The sequence below is a fragment of the Sphaeramia orbicularis genome, chromosome 6, assembly GCF_902148855.1.
Source record: "Sphaeramia orbicularis chromosome 6, fSphaOr1.1, whole genome shotgun sequence".
NCBI classification, from domain to species: Eukaryota; Metazoa; Chordata; class Actinopteri; order Kurtiformes; family Apogonidae; genus Sphaeramia; species Sphaeramia orbicularis.
The window spans coordinates 3,697,941-3,717,864 of NC_043962.1; the positions used below are offsets into that span (position 1 = coordinate 3,697,941).

Genomic DNA, 19,924 nt, shown 5'->3' on the forward strand with positions numbered 1-19,924 from the left:
GAAACCCAGTAAATGATCTGAGAGGTGACGTCAGGTTCAGTTCAGACCAAAATGTCCAAGGTTAGACTGTTATTACAGGATATATTATACTCTGAGGACATTTCAGAGTCTGGACTTCATCACTTTTACTAAAGTTCTTCTACTTTCTCCGTTTTCCTCTAGTGTTTTCAGTAAAGTGTGCTTTCCACTTTTCTCTCATGAAGAGAAACTGCCAACGAGACAAGGTAAAGTACTTTTAGAACAGTTTGGGGGAAAAAAAGAAACTACAACCACATAAATAAATGAGGAGCTGGGTTCCAGATGTGGCGGCTGGAGGAGGGGGGGTGGGGGCGGGGGTGGGGGCTGGAGCTGGTGGGGGGGGGGGGGTGTGTGTGTGGGGGGGGGCGATGAAGGAAGTGCCATGGCAGCAGAATGAAATCCCATTTCTGAGTCGCTGAAGGCCTGTTTACTTCCAGAACCGACGGGGGAAGGCGAGGACGGCGGCCCGGCCTTGTGTTGGTTCTGGACCGCCACCGCCGCCGCTCCTGGGTGTCGGGTTTCACCTCGGCCTTGGAAATGACTACCTTATGGAAAAGTCAGGAGCTTTAAAAATGGGGAAGGAAAATGAAACTGGAAGCGGCACCGGCGGCTGTTTCCCATTAGGACGCTTCATATCACCATGTGGATAAGCATCATGTGACCCGGAGAGGGGGCGGCGCCCAACGCTCCACGCCATCAATAAACATTAGCTTTAGCTCCGATCTGTACGTAAACAGCTAATTTCCTCACATATTTTAACTAATTTCCTGCCAAATACAACAAGAGTGGACTCATTTAAGAACCTGCGTGTGAAGGTTAGGGTCGACTTCAACATTAGCGCCAGTTTCCAACACTGTCAACATCCAATAGGAACCAACACAACATAAACACGGACCCAGTCTTGTTCTGTCTCCAGCCTCTCCTCAGACCTGTTTCCTAACCCTAACCGTTGAAATGTCTAGACCTGTGTTAGACCCCAGACCATGAAAACTGATGATCTGGTCCAGTTCACTTCAGGTTCCATATTCAGACCAATGTGATCTAAAGTGGATCAGACCAGTAAAATAATGACAGAACAACCTTGAACCTCATTTTTCTCTATGTATAGCGCAAAAAAGACCAAATAAATTATGAAAGTATTCATCTAAAATGACTCTTTCGCAAATAAATGTGAATAACCTGAATAACCTGAAATTATTTTTTAGAAAAATAAGTGCAATTTTAACCACATTATGCCTCAGTTTATCATTTATACATGTGCAGATTACTGTAGATCGACAAAGGCATGAAAAATGTGGTGCCTTTAGACCTTTATAGAGTTTAGAATTTGGAGTTGTCATCATTTATACATTGTTATGCTATTATTTTAATGGTCTGACACACTTGGCTGTTAATGTTAATTTGTACAATTTTCACTCATTACAGATCTAGTATTCAGCATTTAAACAAATACGTTGGGTTTTTTATCCCATTTTAGGGTCAATTCACAGAAACAGGTTTTGTTGGACTTTATCTGTGTTAATATTTGTCTTAAGCATTAACACCGTTAACACAGAAAAGACGACAAAACCCAAATATCTCCGTATGTTGATGATATTCTATTATATAAAAGAAAACCACACATCATCTGTCACATATGTGATAGTGGTTGGACGTCCTGCAGACAACCGTGGACATTTGACAGTGGTTGGACGTCCTGCAGACAACCGTGGACATTTGACAGTGGTTGGACGTCCTGCAGACAACCGTGGACATTTGACAGTGGTTGGACGTCCTGCAGACAACCGTGGACATTTGACAGTGGTTGGACGTCCTGCAGACAACCGTGGACATTTGACAGTGGTTGGACGTCCTGCAGACAACCGTGGACATTTGACAGTGGTTGGACGTCCTGCAGACAACCATGGCATCCTCCAGAGGCTTTGTCCTGGGTTTGTGGTGTTGGATTCTGGGAAGTGGACTCTGGTGGAGACGGGGGCTCGCGTCTTCACGTTTTACTCTTTTTTTTAATCGGAGCGTCTCGTTTCCATGCGGAGGGCGCCGTGGAGGCAGCTGTGGACCATTAGGCCGTCCTCATGGTGGGACGGTCAGATTACCACGGAGACAGAAGCCCAAACCCAACCAACCTCAACCACCGACAGACTCTCATTCCTCCTCAGTCATGCAGGGAGAGTTTCTGTGTGGATTACAGCATTTCTCTGCTTCAGACGCAGGAAAAAAAACAGTGGAAAGACCATAAAGACAGTGACAGTGGAGGCTTTAAAGGCTTTAACCCTTTAACCCCTGATGTGTCTGTGGTGCTCGTTCTGAATGTATGATTTATTTTGAACATTCATAAAATTCAACTGTTTGTTCAATAAGAAAAAATTGTAATCGTGCTGATAGAATAGACCTTGGTCTTTCCATAGACATCTGGGCATGCTCTGTGCACCCCCCACCGTTTTCCTTGTCATTTTCTGTTTTTACTGTCGTTTGCAGAGTTGTGGTGATTTTCCACTATGTTTTTACCAAGTTTTGACTATGTAACTGCTTTTTGGAGTTCAACCAGGTGCCAAAAAGCAGCTGGACTGATTATTAAAAAAATAAAAAGAGCCCCAAAACAAAAACTTCTGGGCCCAAATTCAAATCCTTGTTGTTCAGTGTGTTCCAGTTCAAATTTCATGTTCAACATCCTAAATCTCTTACTAATGTACATTCTGAGTGCTTTATTTAGTCAAAACCTGTCAAACTTCAATTCTTCTTTGTCTTTTTCTGTTATTCCACCCTGTTCTGACGCAAAAACACAGTAAAACAAAACCACTGAAGAAAACGAACACAAGCACATACTCGCAGCAGCTTTTATAAACCTGAAACAGACGATAATTCCCAGCAGCACCTTTACCTGGAGTAATGTCTCAAAGGTTAAAGGCAAACAGACCCTCTGATAGTGGACGCTCATGTCTTACTCAGACCAATCACCATCTAGGGGTTAATTAATGACTCATCCATGACGTTAATGAGTTGCGTTGGACTGTCCACAGCGTTCAGCGTCCACCACCACTGCCTTTACACAGACTTCCTTAAACGTTCTTCATCGTTCACAGTAAAAGTGTCTTTTCTTTCTCTGACAGTTCCTGTTGCTCAGATCGTCTTCGCTCTGATGCACCGTCGCCGTCCATGCGTGAGATCAAATAGGATCAAATGCATCCTGTTCTTCACCCTTACTGAGCACGCTCAGTCATTCCCAAACCTACACCACGTCTTCCACTGTAAAACTCAAGGGTTTTAAGTCTTTCAGATCTATGATTTATCAAACTATACCTTTACATGAGTATATTTAATGAACCACAGAAGAAGAGGATGATGGGACAGTTACCTTCACATTCATTACAATAACATGTTTGTTTAAGGTTTTGTTTAACTCTTTCCTCCCTAATGATTTGACGAACCTTTGGTTTTTCAAACCTAACAGGGGTTCTGACTGGTGGAGCCAAATCCCACCTGTACTATGCCAACCAATAAGGTTAAGAGATACGTTTTCCGTGGTTTTACTCAAAGTCGTTGTAACAGAACAACAGGTAGTAACCATGGCAACAATTCCCACATGTTCTAAATGGAAAACTTTGGAGAAAGTGATTCTGGTGGTGATTCATCTGGTTTTTCTGGGGTTTGAAGTGCTGACGATGTGTATAATACAAAGGAAGATGAACAGGCTGAACATTGCCATAGTGATGCGTCGCTAGAGATTCATGTAACAGCTGATCATGTTGTGGAATTGACACTTAAAATGAAAACATCCACATCGGGGGTGTCAAAGTCATTTTCTTCCGGGGGCCACATTCAGCCCAATTTAATCTGAAGTGGGCCAGACCAGTAAAACAATAGCGCAATAGCCAGTAAATAATGACAACTCCAAATTGTTTTAGTGCAAAAAATGACATTCAACTATGCCAATATTTACATTTACAAACTATCCAAACAAAAAGGATGTGAATAACCTGAAAAAAATGAAATTTGTTAAGAAATATCAGGACAATTTTATCAATATTATGCCTCAACTTATCATTTACACATATGCATTACAGATCTGATCTACAAAGGCACAAAACTTTTAGTAAAAGGCAGAATATTGTTAAAATTGCACTTAATTTTCTTTAGACATTTCAGGTTGCTCATATTTGTTTAGGATATTCACATTATATTGTTAAAGGAGAGTTTGTTAATGTAAATATTTTCATAATTCCATGTTTTTTGCACTAAATCAAAGAGAAAAAATTGGTGTTGTCATTATTTATTGCTTGTTATGATATTATTTTTGAGTTTGATGCCCTAATTTGCACTTTGCAAATTCATCCCGCGGGCCGGATTGGAACCTTTGGCGGGCCAGTGTTGGCCCCTGGGCCACATGTTTGTCATCCACATGAACCTTTACAACATGATGGTTGATATTTACCGCATGTAGAGTTTCAGTGTCTGAGTCGGTTGACAAGACTTGGAAAATGTATCTGACTTCTTCGTTGGTGTTGGAGGACCAACACTGTGCAGAGTCTAAACACAATTCACCAGAACTGAAACAGAGGGAATGCATGACGATTATTCAACATTAAAATATCAATGTGAAAAACATTATTTGTGATGTCTTTCCTGCTTAAAATTGGTCGCCATGACAAAATAAATGTGACTAAAACAAGAGTAAACATGCTGAACATATCAGACTAAGACACTTTAAACTGTCATAAAGGTGTCGCTCAGTTGTAAACTTCAGTTTTCCCCAAAATCTAAATGTAACAACTGATGGACAGGGACTCGGGTAAAACCATGAAAAAGGAGGTTTGATAAATAAAGTCACTCACTGAGTCTGTGATGGAAACAGGTCAATGAAACAGTGGGCCTTGAACAGTATTTACATGGGAGTCAGTGGTCGGGGGGGGTCCAATGACACCAAAAACACAAGGGTGGATGTGGACACTTGGACAGAACACTGAGCTACAAGATCAACCTACTTTAAAGACTAACACTGGCCAATCACAGCCAGGGGAGGAGGAACATGGCAGGTGAAATAAACAGAGCCAATTAAAGAGACTTATGACACGCTTTGATGTCACCACTCCGGTGATCACGTGGTTCATGTAAGCCAGAATAGTTCCAAATGAACCGAGCGCTGTCATGTTCTTCTATGGGACAAACAGCAGTGAGCGTGTTATTGCAGGTAAATCTAAAATAAACCCCACACAACCATTGTGTCACTACTGTATGTACTGTTGTGTCAGTTATACTTTTGAGGAGTGGGGATGACCACTGAAACGACTGCATTTATTACTTTGAAAACTTATATTTTGAAAGGAAAGGTTGGTGTTAGCTTGGGTAGGCTACTTACGTGAGTGGTGCTAACTTTACAAGTTCATTCACACTGCACTTGTACTGTACTCGTAAGGACATAGACAGTTACCATTTTTAAGTTTTCCTATTACGGCTAAAATATGCTTAGAGGTCTTATTTCTGTCTTTGTGCATAAGAAATCAATCTAAGTGAATCCCCAAAGGAACTTTGTGTTGGTAAATGACAGTTGTGCAAATTTACAGGATTTCAGTTCTGTTCAACATGTTGATGCTCATATGAACTATGTTTTCAGCTCAAAAATGTCCAATTTCAGCACAATTAATGCTATGTTTTCATGTCACAAATGGTCAAGTTATATTTGAACTGAATTTACCTGAAAAACAAATCTTCTATTCTTTTAGATTTCCCATTTTTTCTTCCCAGATTCTCTCCTACATATCACATGTTTTATTTGTACAGGTTCAATCTGGAGTATGGTGCTGATCCATCCTGCTTCTGTTCCACCAATACATACATGAAGAATGGCACACAGCACTGTTTACATCAACAGTTTTCTAATAATAAGCATTTTATGAAGAAATAACAATTCTATATTGTTATTTCCTCTTTAGTTTGATGATAAACTATCCAATAAATAATTGTGATCCTAGTTTTTGCACAGGGATCATTAGTGTAAACGCTGACATGGCTGCAGAGCATCAGTATGATTGGATCCACAACAACCATGTCACATCCGTCCACTGACACATTTAGTGTTTTGTGTCAGCTGGGATTGTTTTAGATCCACAATACTAACATTTATGAGGAAGAGCAGAATTAGCAATAGTAAGTCTATAAGTTTATTACTAATCAGAATCAGAATTGCCTTTATTGTCATTTGACAGTGCAGAGTACATCAAACGAAATTGAAAATAAACAGAACAAAGTACTGGTGCTGACCAGAGCATCATGGGTAACGTCACATCCGTCCACCAGCAAAAGTTTTCACATACACGTGCTATTCCAAATCCAATATTTCTGAAAATAGAGCTTCCGCTGTCAAAGAATATCAGTAGTCTGTGCACAAATGGATTAGCATTATTTCCACACAGTTCTATGCATTTATAACAACTTTTTTTTTTTTTTTTTTTTTGACAAAAATGGCCTCTCATTTGACCCCCTAAGTAAATTTTAGCCGATTATAGGACAGTGGTAGAAGCAGAAAACAGTGGTTATCTGTGAACACTGTGTTTCTGCCAAGCTCTGCTCTGATAACACACACAATAAGGCATTAACCAGAGGATAGCATAGCGGCAAACTTAGCATGCTAGCGTTAGCACGGACGCTAAACTCATTAAAAACCCAATATTAGCAAACTCAAAACACAACAGAGTTCTTATAGGATGAGTCAGATATTACAAACACCAAGTTACAGAAGTTTCACCTCCTTTAACTCATGAATAATAACTTTAATGAACTTTTATTGTCAGCTCAGTTCTACAACTCACCTCCGGCTGTAATAGAAAAGGCTAAGACACTAATGACCTCTGCTGACAAACTTGACCGAACACCACCAGGTTCAGCAAAACAACTACAATAAAACCCACTGATAACCAGATTTGTACTTAAGTTATCTCAGAAACTCCATAATTTGTAGTTACATAGTGGTTAAATCTCAACAGCTGGACAAGTCAAGCTAGCGGAGTATAGAGGGAATGCACATACGTCACTTCCCCCTAGGCCACGCCCCTCTCAGTCAGACTGAGTGGCATAAACAAACCGGCTCAACATGGTGGAGTATAGCAGTAATTACAGCCAGACCCGGAAAAGTGTGGAATATAAGATGAAATTAAAGACAACTGGACTGGACACGGATCCATCCAAGCTACCAAACAACAGCTGTTCTACCAACACTGATCTGGGACAGAAATCACCTATCCTGACATTTACATGAACCTGAGTTCAACACCTGGAAAATCCCCAATGCAAAGGCTGAAAGCATCCAGCAGACCCAGAGTTGTGTCCATCCTGGTCCTGGTTCATTAGAGGATTCCAGCTGGTGAGTGCTTTCATTCAACATACTATTGTTTTGGAGGTTTTGTGTCAGTGCAGATGTATTTTCTTGGCGGTGATTTGGGCGGTAAAGGCCCAGCAGTAGTGCTCACAGTTCACTACTGATTTACTGGAGTTGAACCCTTAGTACTGACCCAAGTGAGTGGATGATCTACTGGTACTGTGGAGATTTAAGGAGAGTTCACATCAAATACTGGATCCAACACAGATCCAACAGCTGTGTGCTAGAGGAGCCCCTGATTTGGAAAACTAGGTTAGCCTCAGTTTAAGCTAGTTTACAAATCATGTAGAGCACAAGGTTCACAATCACACAACTGAAGACACAAACGATTCAGTTCTGAAACATAGAACTAAATGACAGATGCTAACATGAAGAGCTTTACTAAGAAGGAACGTTAGCCAAAACCAGATGGAATTTAAGGGATGATTTTACACAAGAACACAGTATAAATTAACGTTACCTTACATGAAATGCCAACCACAAATCCAGGTTTCGTTGCCTGGATTCCAGTTCTTTCTCTGAATTGCAGCGATCCATCTGCTTCTTCTGTCTTTGGCTTTAGGTCGCCGCTAAAACAATAGCTCCCAGTGCTTTTAAACCTATTTGTGCGATCAATGGCACAACAGCTCTGCCCCATTTTTTAAATTGTTCTAAAGTTTTCGCAGTATTCAAGCCAAAGCCACTACTCATCTCCCGCTTTCTGCCACTCAGTGGGTGTAACCGTGGTGACTTCCACTAGTGGTGACGTCACGTACATACTCACTATAGGACTACAGCTGAAAATCCAACAGAACACAAACACTAACACATACCAAAGAAAACAGAATTACAACATAAATGTCCCCAAATACAGGAAATACACTTCATAATTTGAAAGATGACGATATCTTATTAACTTACCGCTAGAATTACTAGATCAGCTGCAATAGAAACAAATACTCACTGTTAGAACCATCGGCCCCTCCCCAACCCGGTAGAAGGTCCATATTTGGTCTGCCATGTTTTTTTTTTGTTTTTTTTTACAACAGGAGTCTATGGAAGTGTCATAACTCTCTTTATCTAAGGCTCTGCCCGATAAACTCTAATGACCTGTGGACAAGATCCACCCAGGACAGAACACACCTGTGGAAGATCTAGACCCAGAACAGGTGGGGCTGTTGAACATAATGTGATGTGTCTATAACACCGGTCCAGTCCAGTCTAGTCCAGTAGTCCGACCCGGTCCAGTCCCAAAGGTCTGGGTATTGACCTCCATCTACTGCAGCTCACACTGATTTCTAACCTGGATTTACTGTTTCAGCTGCAGCTTCATCACAAACACAGAACAGACATGAACAGAATGGACTGAAATGAAAACATGTAACACAAATAAAACACAAACCAGTTGAGGAAGTCTGTACTTAAAACTGTGACTATTTATGGATGAGACCAAAAAAGACAAAAAGATGAGTTTGTAAATCTGTCCATATGTCTTTTAGTCAGTTCATTTTATGTTTCTGCAGAGAAAGACAGCTTTTTTTGTCTTTTCGTATGATACATTTTATCCTACTTTTCTTAAAAGTACTTTGTTTACTCATGAAGAAATCAATGTGGTAATCTGGATGAAAAAGTAGTAAAGAACACACTTTTCATGAGTAGATATGAGCTGAATGAGGATAGAAAATGGACTCGGGTTCATATAAAGTAAAGAATATGACAACCGTCTTATTTTATTAAATATGAATGTGGTCGTGTTGATTCAACATGAAAGGTTAAAAACATGACGGAGTTGGATTTTCACTGGATTTCCAATATGGATTGGACACTAAACATGTTAGATAACGTTACTATACTCTAATAATACACTAATTATCCAGTTCAACACATATTTTAAGATGAAATAAATCAATAGTATTTATTTTTGTTTGTGTCTTATTTTGTGACACGTGGTGTATGTATAAATGATAAATTAGCATTAAGTCATTTATGCATTTCAGCCTTAGAGGGTTCAGTAAACTGAAAAAAAAAAAAAAAAAAAGTTTAGTTTAAGATTACAGTGAACACTTAAATAAATATCACAGTGAATAAAGTTATAACGCTGTGAGGAAAATACATTTGAATATAATTCAGTCAACATCATTCAAACTAAGATTTTGGGATCCAGAAAAGTCTAAATCATTTGTGAAGTGTAATGTAGTTAAAAAAAAAAAAAAAACGCGCATGAACTAATATTACAAGAAAAATCTAAAAAAAAAAATTGTGTAATATTATGACCAAAAAAAAGTGTGTTATTAAAGGAACAAGATCATAACAGTTGTGGAAAAAAGTTCAAATATGATCAGGAAAAGGTCACAATTATTATTATCATTACTTATTATTATTCAAGTGAATTCTGAGAAAAAATGTAATAAATAAAAAGCAGCAAAGTTGATTTACACTGTTGAGCTGATTTAACTGTTATTGATTGGTTGTGGTTCTGTGGTCCTCCATGGCTGACATTAGGTTCAGGTTCAGGTTCACCCTGTGACCGGTGTGAGTTTAGAAGAACTCTGAGTGCCGGTTTATCTGCCTTTTATTAATCAACCACCCATGTCATGGCCGTCTACAGTTCCATGCTAATGCTAATGCTAATGCTATGGCGTAAATCGATGAAGCCCAGGTGTTCTGATTAGAGGAGTCCGATTATGAACCACTCATGTTTGGTCGTGTGTGAACCATGTGTGTCTTTTTTTGGTATTAATGTATAAATAAATGTCTCATCATCAAACTCTCAGTTGCCCAAACTCGTTCTGCTGATAAATTATTAAAAATTAGTTGAAGAACAACACACGTACCCCAAACCCGAGTGTATCTAAAATACATTTTAATCTTGCTGAAATTTGTTTTCACAATATCGTTTACAATATTAATCTGTCTTCGTTGTCTTCATCCTCGCTCGTCTTCGTTTTCGTCTCCGAACACAACTGTACAATCATGTAAATTGTTCTACATCAAGGCACAAGACAACAGGCGTTGTGGGCGGGGCCTTGGGTAGGCGGATCTTTAATGGCGTCCCTCTGGCATACAGAAAACAGCCTCGGGAGGACAGGGAATCATGGGAAATATAGGAGTATGGATATCAAATGGGGAGGATGGAATAAATGTGCTCTAACGAGGTGAGAGAGGAGAAAATAAAGTGATAACCACTGCCGCTTTCATTTTATTTTCCACTGATGCTCATGTATAAAAGAGAGGAACCAGGATGTGTTTTCTTCACAAGTTCATTTGTTCATGTAAATAAACTAAAGTGCTTTTTTTTTCTCTTTTTTTTTCTTATTTGCCAAAAGCAAAATGTTGACTAACAGGATGGAAACGGGACGAGAATCCTGCGGCGTCTGTTCTGTTTTCATCTGGGTTTGTGGGTAAAGGGCCAGTTCACGCTTTATTTTCTGCTCCACTTTGTTTTTGTAGATTTTTGTTCTCAGGTTTTTTCTGATGTTTTCTTGCCAGGTTTCAACCTCTGAAAGACACAGAAACAGTTACAGACAGAAATTAGACAAAATCCACCAAATAAAATAAATATGAGAATTTATCAGCTTTGATATTTGAGTCTTAAAACTATGAAGGAGTTTTAGCGCCACACGGAGGATAAAGACAACAATAAAAGAAAGTAAAATGTGTGACAAATAAAAATCATAATAATATATGAATAAAGTCAGAATGTGTTGAGATGTAATATGTTTAAAAAAAGATGTTAAGTCCAATCCCACTGAAAATAATAGAGTATTTAGGGTCTGATTGGACTTTTCAGTTGTAACACCTTTATTTACAGAGAAAAACCAGGACATCAAAAATACAAGGAAAAGTGTAATAACATTAAAAAATAAACTGAAATTCAGAAAGAAACAGACTCGCTAAAATATAACACGGTAAAATATATAGCAGGTAACATTTTGATAAAATAAAGTTAAAATATTACATGAAAAATGTAAATGTTGGAAAAAATTGTAATATTACAGGAAAAGGCAAAAATTAGATGAGAACAAATAAATAAATTATTTAAAAATAATAAGATAAAAAAATATGATACAAGAGAAAAGTTCAGATTAAATAATAAAGTGTTATTTTGAGTGAAACTTTTGTCTTGTAGGCTAACATTTTGAAAAAATAAATAAACTTTAAGTTGTGTTGTTACCACAAAAATAATTTTAAAAAAATTTCAAAGATAAAAAGAAAAAAAAAGATGAGTTTTGAGAGAACAGTCATATTTTTGGAGAAGGCGGCTTTCTATAATGAGTTGTCAAAATTCCCAGCTGATTCGAATGCATCAGCTGCTGTTGGGTTTTAATTAACAGTTTAATAGTTTAATGGTTTCCTAATATTCTGATGTTATTTCTGAAGCGTCATTCTTTTCCTCTCGTGGTGTTTTATTAATGTTGTCTTATAAATCATCAGTTACCGTTTCCTTTGGGCTTCGGTTGCTCACATCTGGACGCTTCTCCTCCGCCGGCCGAACGCTTTGGCGCCGACGTTGGTGGGAACAAAGTTGCTGTTTCCCATCCCCCCCGACCGGCTGAGGAAATCGGCGAGGCGGTGAGTGACGCAGGTCGCTGTGTTGCAGGCTCGCTTCTGTGCTGAAACGCTGCTTCAAAAAAGCAAACAAAGGGTTAATGACAATTTACACCCACGGTGGCATCACAGCATGACAACAAACAACAACAGATGACAACAGACGACAACAGATAACAACAAACGACGATACACCAACACCAACAAAAAGTAGGCCTGCCGAGGAAGACGGCAGCGTTTCAGCCAAAAAAATCACATTTAACCCAAAAAATATGAAAAGGCTCAAATTCAGATTTAACTTGAAACTAAAACGATGGTTTTATCAAGATCAGAAAAAAGAAAAAGTCACAGTTTATGACAATAAAATAAACAGTATCACAAGAACAGAGTCGTATTAAAGGTAGAAATTCTAGAAAAATGTCCTAATTATACAAGAAAACACACATTTAAAAAAAAAAAAATTACAAGAAAAACATGAATATTTGAGGAAAAAAATAGAAGAACAGTCATTATGTTACATTAAAAAATCCTAACTTTTAAAACCTATTTCTGCAAGAAAAAACTACGATTAAAGTTGAAATATTTAAATAAAAAATTTCTAAAAGGGTAAGAAAAAAAATTGGGATTTAATTACATTAGTTACATAAAGTTACACAAAGAAAAAGTTTAAATAACATGAGAAAAAAAGAAAAAACTAAATCCATGTAAAAAGTCTCAATATCCAACCAGGAAAAATGTATACATTTATAACAAAAAACAGTAATATTTTGAGGGAAAAAAGTGCAGAATTTTACTAGAAAACAGATGGACTATTTAAAGGAAGAGTCATAATATTAAGTCTAAGAAAAAATCTACATAATTATGAGGGAAAAGTTGAAAAAAGTCATTATATCAAAAGAAAGAACCAGGAAAAAGTCATAAAATAATCACAAAAACTAGTTTCTATTTGTAACATTTGTCACATTGAACATTCATGTTTCATTTGGTGGATTTTCTTACCTTTGTATTCGATGAAAGTGTGACATCCTCTAAAACTCTGACTTTACGTCCATGAATGAGTTTCTAATGAGTTTAACGTCTGGTTCGTGTTTGGTCCAGAGTCTGATCAGGTCTAATTAACTCTGAGAATGAAAACCAGCTAAGGCTTCATGGTAGAAAAATACGTTTATTGACCAACAAACATGGTGTGTGATGAGTGTAAACGGACAGCGCCGTCATGACACCGATGGAAACTGATTGTCTGAAATGATGGGATTAAACCGTTCTCTGCCAAAAAGGGGAAGAAAAAGCAAATAAGAGTCATGTCATGTCAGTGGGTCATGCATCAGCCAATCCAAACATGAGCAGGAGACGGCGTTGGCGATGGACTCGATCCACGTAATGATACAGGAATTCAACCAATAAATGAACTGATTAAACATCCAAATGTTCTGGTATGAGTCGATCTGTCAGTAAAAATCAGACTCATTGAACTAAAGTCAAACAAACACAACGACCAGCATAAACTTTAGTTTAGTTTTACAGTCATTTACTATTGGTTCAAATGTAAAACTGAACCAGTATCAGATGACACTAAAGGACAAATATGGCTCTAATAATTAGATAATATATAATTAAAGTATATAATAATATCCAAATCAGACTAGAATTACTGTAGATTTAAATCCATTTAAATACAGGTGTGTTTTTAGGATTTATGTTTTAAACTATAACACGGTTTAAACCATAAATGATCAAATGTATTAATTAAAGTATGCGATTGGTCAAAAGTAACCAGTTAGATGTTATGAGTAACATCACCAACGCTGTCAGAAGAGGAGGAGGAGGAAGAGGACGAAGGAAGAGCAGGAGGAAGGAGGAAGAGGAGGAGGAAGAGGAAGAAAGAAGAGGAGGAAGAAGGAGGAATAGGAGTTGTCGAGGTAAACCAGGGGCCTGTTGGGGGCGGGGTTTTCAAAGGGCGGGGTTGGGGTGGGGTTAGTGGCGGGCGCCCTCGGGGTTAGATGGTATCAAAGGCGTCGCCGTAACCTGCGTACATGTCAGTGTCAGGGCTGCGCTTCTTGCCGGGCGTTCCCGAACCCACGTTCGTGCGAGGGAACGTCTGCAACTTGTGCAGCTCCTGAGACAGTTTACCCAGAACGCAGGTGCTGAGGTTGGAGCAGCGCTTGGCTATGGGCCTGTCCATGCTGGGGGGAGAACAGAGAACATGCACAGAACAGGCTCCAGCAGAACCGGCAGAACCAGCCTGTCCTCACAGGGAAACACAACACCCACTTAGCCCCACCCACTGACCAAAACCGAAACAAAACCTCAACTAGTTTATGCTAATAAACTCATGTGTGGTTTGGTCAGAAGGGGGCGCTGTAGGCTCCGTAATATACAGTAGAAGAAGTAGAGCCGCTTTTGGAAACTGAAGTGCCTCCTAGTGACCGTTTCAGACTATAGGCTATTCAGCCAATGACGGGAGCCAATCAGAGGTCACTTCAGAGAGAACTAATTCTATTGGCTGTTCTACCAACACCTAGCCTTTGTCGAAGCCAAGATTGAGAAAAATAAAAAAAATTCATTTTACAAAATTCTAAAATTTACAGTATATTATTGCAAAAATCGTTTCCAATATGTTGCAAAAATATTGAATACAAACATGACATTAGAGCCGAATAGTTTTTACGGCTGTTCAAGTGAACAGACCGATAATTATTGCAATAAACGTCTAACCAATTATAGATTTTCATAAGATTAAAGACAGATGTTTAATTCTGAGTGAATGTTGAAGAAAACATAATTATTTACGATTTTAAATTATTCGTAAAAATGCAACGATGTACAAAATACATAAAAAGATGAAATAGGGAGAAACTGTGATGAAAATGAGTAAGTTGACAAATAAAGGAAAAGAATCATGATAACTATAATTACAATATATAAAAAAAAATATACCACAGTAACTATTCCTCTGTTTATATTGATGACCCTGGTTAATTAAATGGTGTTTTCACCTCCAGTTAAAAGCATTAAATATATGAAGGTTCATGGAAGGCCGACCTGATCGGATATTTTTCATGTTTGTGTTTTTTAATCGACTGTTGTTGTTTCCCTGTGAGGACGCGGTGGGAAAACATGCATCATTCACCGTCATTCAGTCCTTTCACATGCACTTCAGTCTCATGCTTTCATCAAACCTCCACTCCCCCCCCCCCCCCCCCCCCAGCAGCTTCATGCCCCCCCCCCCCCCCCCCCCCCCGTTCAGAGATCCCGTCATCCACCCATCCCTCATGCTCATCCGGAAGCCCCCCCCATCTACTCCCCGGGTCTTGTCACATCTTATACACCCACAGAACAACCAGCCCCCCCAACAATCACCCCCCTCCCTTTCCCCCCTCATGCAACTCCACTTCACTGACATCATGCACTGATTGGATCCATGATGCTGTTCTCATGCCCTGCAGCCAAATCACACCCATCCATCCATGCAACTGTGGCAGAGAATCGGCTCCGTTTTAGTGAGAAATCACACAGATCCATTGTCTATACTTTAGTTTAGTTTGTTTTTTTTGCTTTTTTCACATACCTTTGGACAGATTAAACCCAAGCGGGTCCTAAAAAGACGCACCATCAGTGAAACCAGAACCGTAAACAGATGGCGTTTACCGTTTTATTTCCCGTTTCCCTCTTGGACTCTGGACATTCACCTGGGTCTTAAACAGAAGATCCTCACCCTCCTCTTCCTCACCCTCATCCTCAGAGTTTATTCATCAACTATTGCTCAGCATTAATGGTAAAAAAAAACCCAGTAATGCATGTCGTTGAACATCAAGGGTTTTAACGCAGGATGTAAAACACAATTCCATTTTACTTTCTGTGTCAAGGCTAACGGCGGGACAATCCCCTCAGACAGATCTCAAACCCGACTCTGACCAGTGTGTGTGTGTGTGTGTGTGTGGGTGGGTGTGTGTGGGTGGGAGGTGGGGGGGGCTATTCGCATATTTAGGAATAAACACTTAAAGTCCTTGCATTTCCGAATCAGAATACTTTATTAATCCCAGGGGGAAATTATTGTGTGTCAAAGTTGTTTTTTTCAAGTATAATTAAAGTAACAGGAAAGAAATTGTCAGTACTATATTTTATATATATATATATATATATATATATATATATGTATACATACACACACACACACACACACACACTTTCAGAGTAATCTCCATTGTTATAGTCTTCAGGGCAAATCTGAGTCTCAGGTTAATTGTTAAAACTGCATAAATACTTTTCTTTATATTTTATGTATGCATCTTTTCTGTTTTCCGTCTTCTGTTTTTGCTGCTGTCAACTGTGTCATTTCCTCACGATGGAATCATTGCAGTCTTATGTTTCTACAAGGAGTTTTAAAAAACTCCGACTTCGTATTGAGCTTTTAAGATTTGGCTCCAAGAGACTTTTTTTTTTGTGAATCTCGACCAAATATGGTACATCCACATCCAACCTTGAGTAGGGGCTTTATTTTTATCGTTCTAGGCGGCACTGTTCAACTGTTCTGCACATTATATATCTCATGGATCTAAATAAAAGAAGTTTTTTAATAGAAGTAGAACAATGAAACAATGGATGATCTTTACAGTTTTACTTTACGTGAAATTAAGTAAATTAAAAACTGTAAAATAAATTCAAATGTTTTTCTCAAAAGTTAAATCTTTAACATGACTGAAATATTTTATAATTACAAATTACATTCCTAAGAAAACTAGTTTCAGACCCATTTACTATTCGTTCAAATCTAGTTCATAAAATACAGAAGTTGGATTTAGTTACTTTTTAGATGGAATTGTGATTTAATTAGATTCAATTAATTAATTAAAACATTCAAATCTATTTAGTTTTATTCCAACTCAACGCAGTAACCTCTCATTGTTCAGCTTAATCAGATATGATATTTGTTCAAGTTACATTCACTCTATTTTATTTAGTGCTAAATATGAACTGACCCCTGACCCTGACTAATGGGATAACGATGCTTCATCTGACTTTAAGTGTTGGTCGTCTGACTGATGACACGATAATGATTTGTGATCTTGTCGACCAGACGTTGGCGTTCATGTTGAGTGGTGGGTGGATCTTCTGTTAAAGACCTTGACCCTGTGCAGCTAAACTGTGACCCCGTCGTGACCCCACCGTGACCCCGTACAGGTGTTCATACCTGTTTCCATCGGTCGCCTGCTGTTCCAGCTCCTCCGCCGTCATCTGCACAAACTCCTTGACGATGGCGTTGAGTAACCTTCGAGCCTCGTAGTCCGTGAGCGTGACTCGGTCTGACATGGATTCTAAACCCGGTCTGCGGGGGAGGGGGGAAGGGGGAGGGGCAGCGATATCAGCATTAAATCCTTCAGTGAAATTATCACCTACAGTTAAAGTACGGGGGGTGAGGCAGGAGGGAGGGAGTCCAGCTCGGACGTCACCGACTCCGAGAGCGATGACGTCTGAACTGAACCTCCCCAACAAACAATCTGTGGAAAGTGGCCCTTCTTAAAGAGGGGCGATTTATGACCGAATCGATGTGTTCAACATGAGGGGCGGGGCTCCAAAGGGGCCAGATCATCCAAATATACAGGTCATTCATCTGCACCCGAAGTGACGCAAAAACTTTACATATTGAACATAGAACACAACTTTATTAATTAGAGCTAATATTTAAAAAAAAATCGATAGTAAAAACTGCCAACAAGAAACAGTATCAGAATGAAGAAAAAGAAAAAAGAAATACAAGATAAAGGAAAGTTGTTCTATGATAAAACATAAAACTCCTTGTTTGATTTTACACTTGTTTCTTCTTATTTCCTGTTTTCTACAGTTGTGCCCTTTTTTTTTTTTTTTTTTTTAACCCATGTTTGCTTTTCATTTCCATCTTCACTGATCCTGTTGAATTTCCTTGTGAATTTCAGACTTAAAATATATTTTTATCATCATCTCTTTGGTGACTTTTTTTTTGTTCTTCTGTATTTTAATCTACACTCCACTTTTTCCTTTTCTCTTCCCTTCACTCACATGCACTGAACATTTTCACCTTGTAATAAAAATGTAAAGTTCTCTTTTTCTGCTTCTTGCCTTCCACCACTTCATCAGAAAAACTAAAAATTAAATGTGCATGCTTTCCTTTAATTGTTTTTTTTTTTTTTTTTTAATTCTCCTGCACCACCTGCTGAAGCTGCTGGAATGTCAAGTGTCAAATCTGTTCAATATCTGCTTTTGGTTTAGTCGTCATCTTGAACTCCTTCATCCTCCTGTACTGTCATTCTAACCCAAAGTGGCATTTGGTTGTGAACTGTGGAGCAGCGGCGTCTTACCTGGCAGGAGCGGCTTGTGAGCTGTACATCTGACAGATGACCAGAGCGTAGGCAACGAGGAAAGCGGAGATCTTCAACATAACCATGGTCCCCTGCACGGCAAGTCAGAGAAAACAGTCAGAACTATGCGAGGAAACTGGAAAAGAAACTCTGAAGTCAGCGCTAGAGGGTGGATTGGACTCTGGAGGAAAAGGAGGATGAGGAGTCGCTTCTTCTTCCACATCTGGGCTCGTTCCACCTGCTGAGCATCAACGCTTCCCCCGTTTCCCTCCACAAAACACCGTCTAACGAGCGTGGAATCCAGAGGAAAGGGGAGGGATTGGACAGGTATCGGCACCGCTGCAGGTCCTGGAGGACGACCAGCCTGTTGGGTGTGTGTCGGTGTGTGTTGGTTGGAGGGGAGGGGTGAAAAGGCGATGGGAGGGGTGGGGGGTGGGGGGGGACGGGGCTGCCAACTCCCTAAGGGACCGGTGCATTAGTGTAATGAGCCTCCAGCATACAAACACACATTAACCCACACACTCACTGTTAAATACACTACGACAGACTCACAAGAACACACACCATCCCTATCCTCTCCAACGCTTTTTCCCCTCTCTTCTCCTGAAGCTTGTTCCCGTTTTTTTTTTTTAAACACCAAAAAGTGTTAAAATCACCCTTAAAGCTCAGACAGAAAACACTCATCGGGTGCATTTAGAGTAAAAAAAAATATAAACAAACAAACACTTACCTTCAGTGAAAATCACGCAGCAAAAAAAAATATATAAATCTCTGTTCTATGGAAAACACAGTCAGTTGTCAACTTGCAGAACAACTCTTGATTCTGTTGCTTGCGGTGCCAACGGAGCAGCCTATATATCCCACCACTTGGATTTGTGCATTGACTGTGTAGGTGTTTAATTATCCGGCATCGGCCAATCGTGTCGCTCTGATGGTACGGCGAGCCAATGGGATGCCCCCCACCCCACCCCCCCAGAACCCCAACCCCTACCTCACTAATAAGAGAATATGTCTTTGCACTGACGTCATTCTCCAGTCACTAAGTGCTCCATTCACAAAAAAATCCACCAGTCATTCGGACAATTTGCCACCCCCTCCCAAGTCCAACCCCCCCCCCCCCCCCCCCCCCCCCCCCCCCCCCCCCCCCCCCCCCCCCCCCCCACCACCACCTTGTTCTTCTTGGTCCAATTTGCATTGATGTCATTAATTAAAGAGGAGGCAAAGCGAAGCCGCTGGAGAAGCTTCACCAGCAATAAATATTTTAAGAAGCTTCCAAAAATGTTACATTGCATCCTATATCTCAAATGCCAAATCGATAAGATCCAAACCAGCCCCCCCCCCCCATCCCACCCCACCCCATCCCAATGCTCAGCACTTGTAGGCGGGGCCATCTGCTGGGTGGGGATGTTCACTACACGATGACGCACGACTGCATGGACAATTCATTCATAACGGCGTTTGGATTTGGACATACAACGGCTTTATGCAACGGCCCCGTTCACCATGTTTTGTAGAACCTTTATTGACTTCTGTCACATAAAACTAGTATTTAAATGTTTGAATTGACTTTGTGACTATATTAAGGAAACATGATGGAGCTGAGCTACAGCAGATCCGACAGACCACAGTATTTAACATCTAAGCACCGCTGACCGAGTAAACTACTGAAAAT

The 19,924-nt window shown here is 39.7% G+C and overlaps 1 protein-coding gene across 4 annotated transcripts; it reads right to left on the reverse strand.

The window, feature by feature from the left end:
* Positions 1 to 10,210: 10,210 nt before the first annotated feature.
* LOC115421608 (calcitonin gene-related peptide) lies at positions 10,211 to 19,092 on the reverse strand. 4 transcript variants are annotated; one of them, XM_030137569.1, is made up of 5 exons: positions 18,983 to 19,092; positions 18,253 to 18,344; positions 17,109 to 17,243; positions 11,808 to 11,990; positions 10,211 to 10,868 (listed from the first exon to the last, which is right to left on the reverse strand). In XM_030137569.1, exons 2-4 carry the CDS (start codon positions 18,336 to 18,338, stop codon positions 11,831 to 11,833), a joined length of 381 nt encoding a protein of 126 aa, XP_029993429.1. In that variant the 5' UTR covers positions 18,339 to 18,344; positions 18,983 to 19,092; the 3' UTR covers positions 10,211 to 10,868; positions 11,808 to 11,830. The 4 variants fall into 4 exon arrangements, with proteins under 4 accessions (XP_029993429.1, XP_029993428.1, XP_029993430.1 ...); XM_030137568.1 differs by having other exon boundaries at positions 11,808 to 11,993; XM_030137567.1 differs by lacking the exons at positions 10,211 to 10,868; positions 11,808 to 11,990 and adding an exon at positions 12,775 to 14,100.
* Between the last annotated feature and the right edge of the window lie 832 nt (positions 19,093 to 19,924).

What these genes read in the sequence shown, in the direction of transcription:
- LOC115421608 (XM_030137570.1), bottom strand. Translation starts at nt 18,338, where the DNA reads ATGGTTATGTTGAAGATCTCCGCTTTCCTCGTTGCCTACGCTCTGGTC. An exon ending in TCACAAGCCGCTCCTGCCAG is followed by an intron (nt 17,244 to 18,252) that starts GTAAGACGCCGC and finishes CCTCCCCCGCAG; the next exon opens with ACCGGGTTTAGAATCCATGT. An exon ending in CAGGCGACCGATGGAAACAG is followed by an intron (nt 14,101 to 17,108) that starts GTATGAACACCT and finishes TTCTCCCCCCAG; the next exon opens with CATGGACAGGCCCATAGCCA.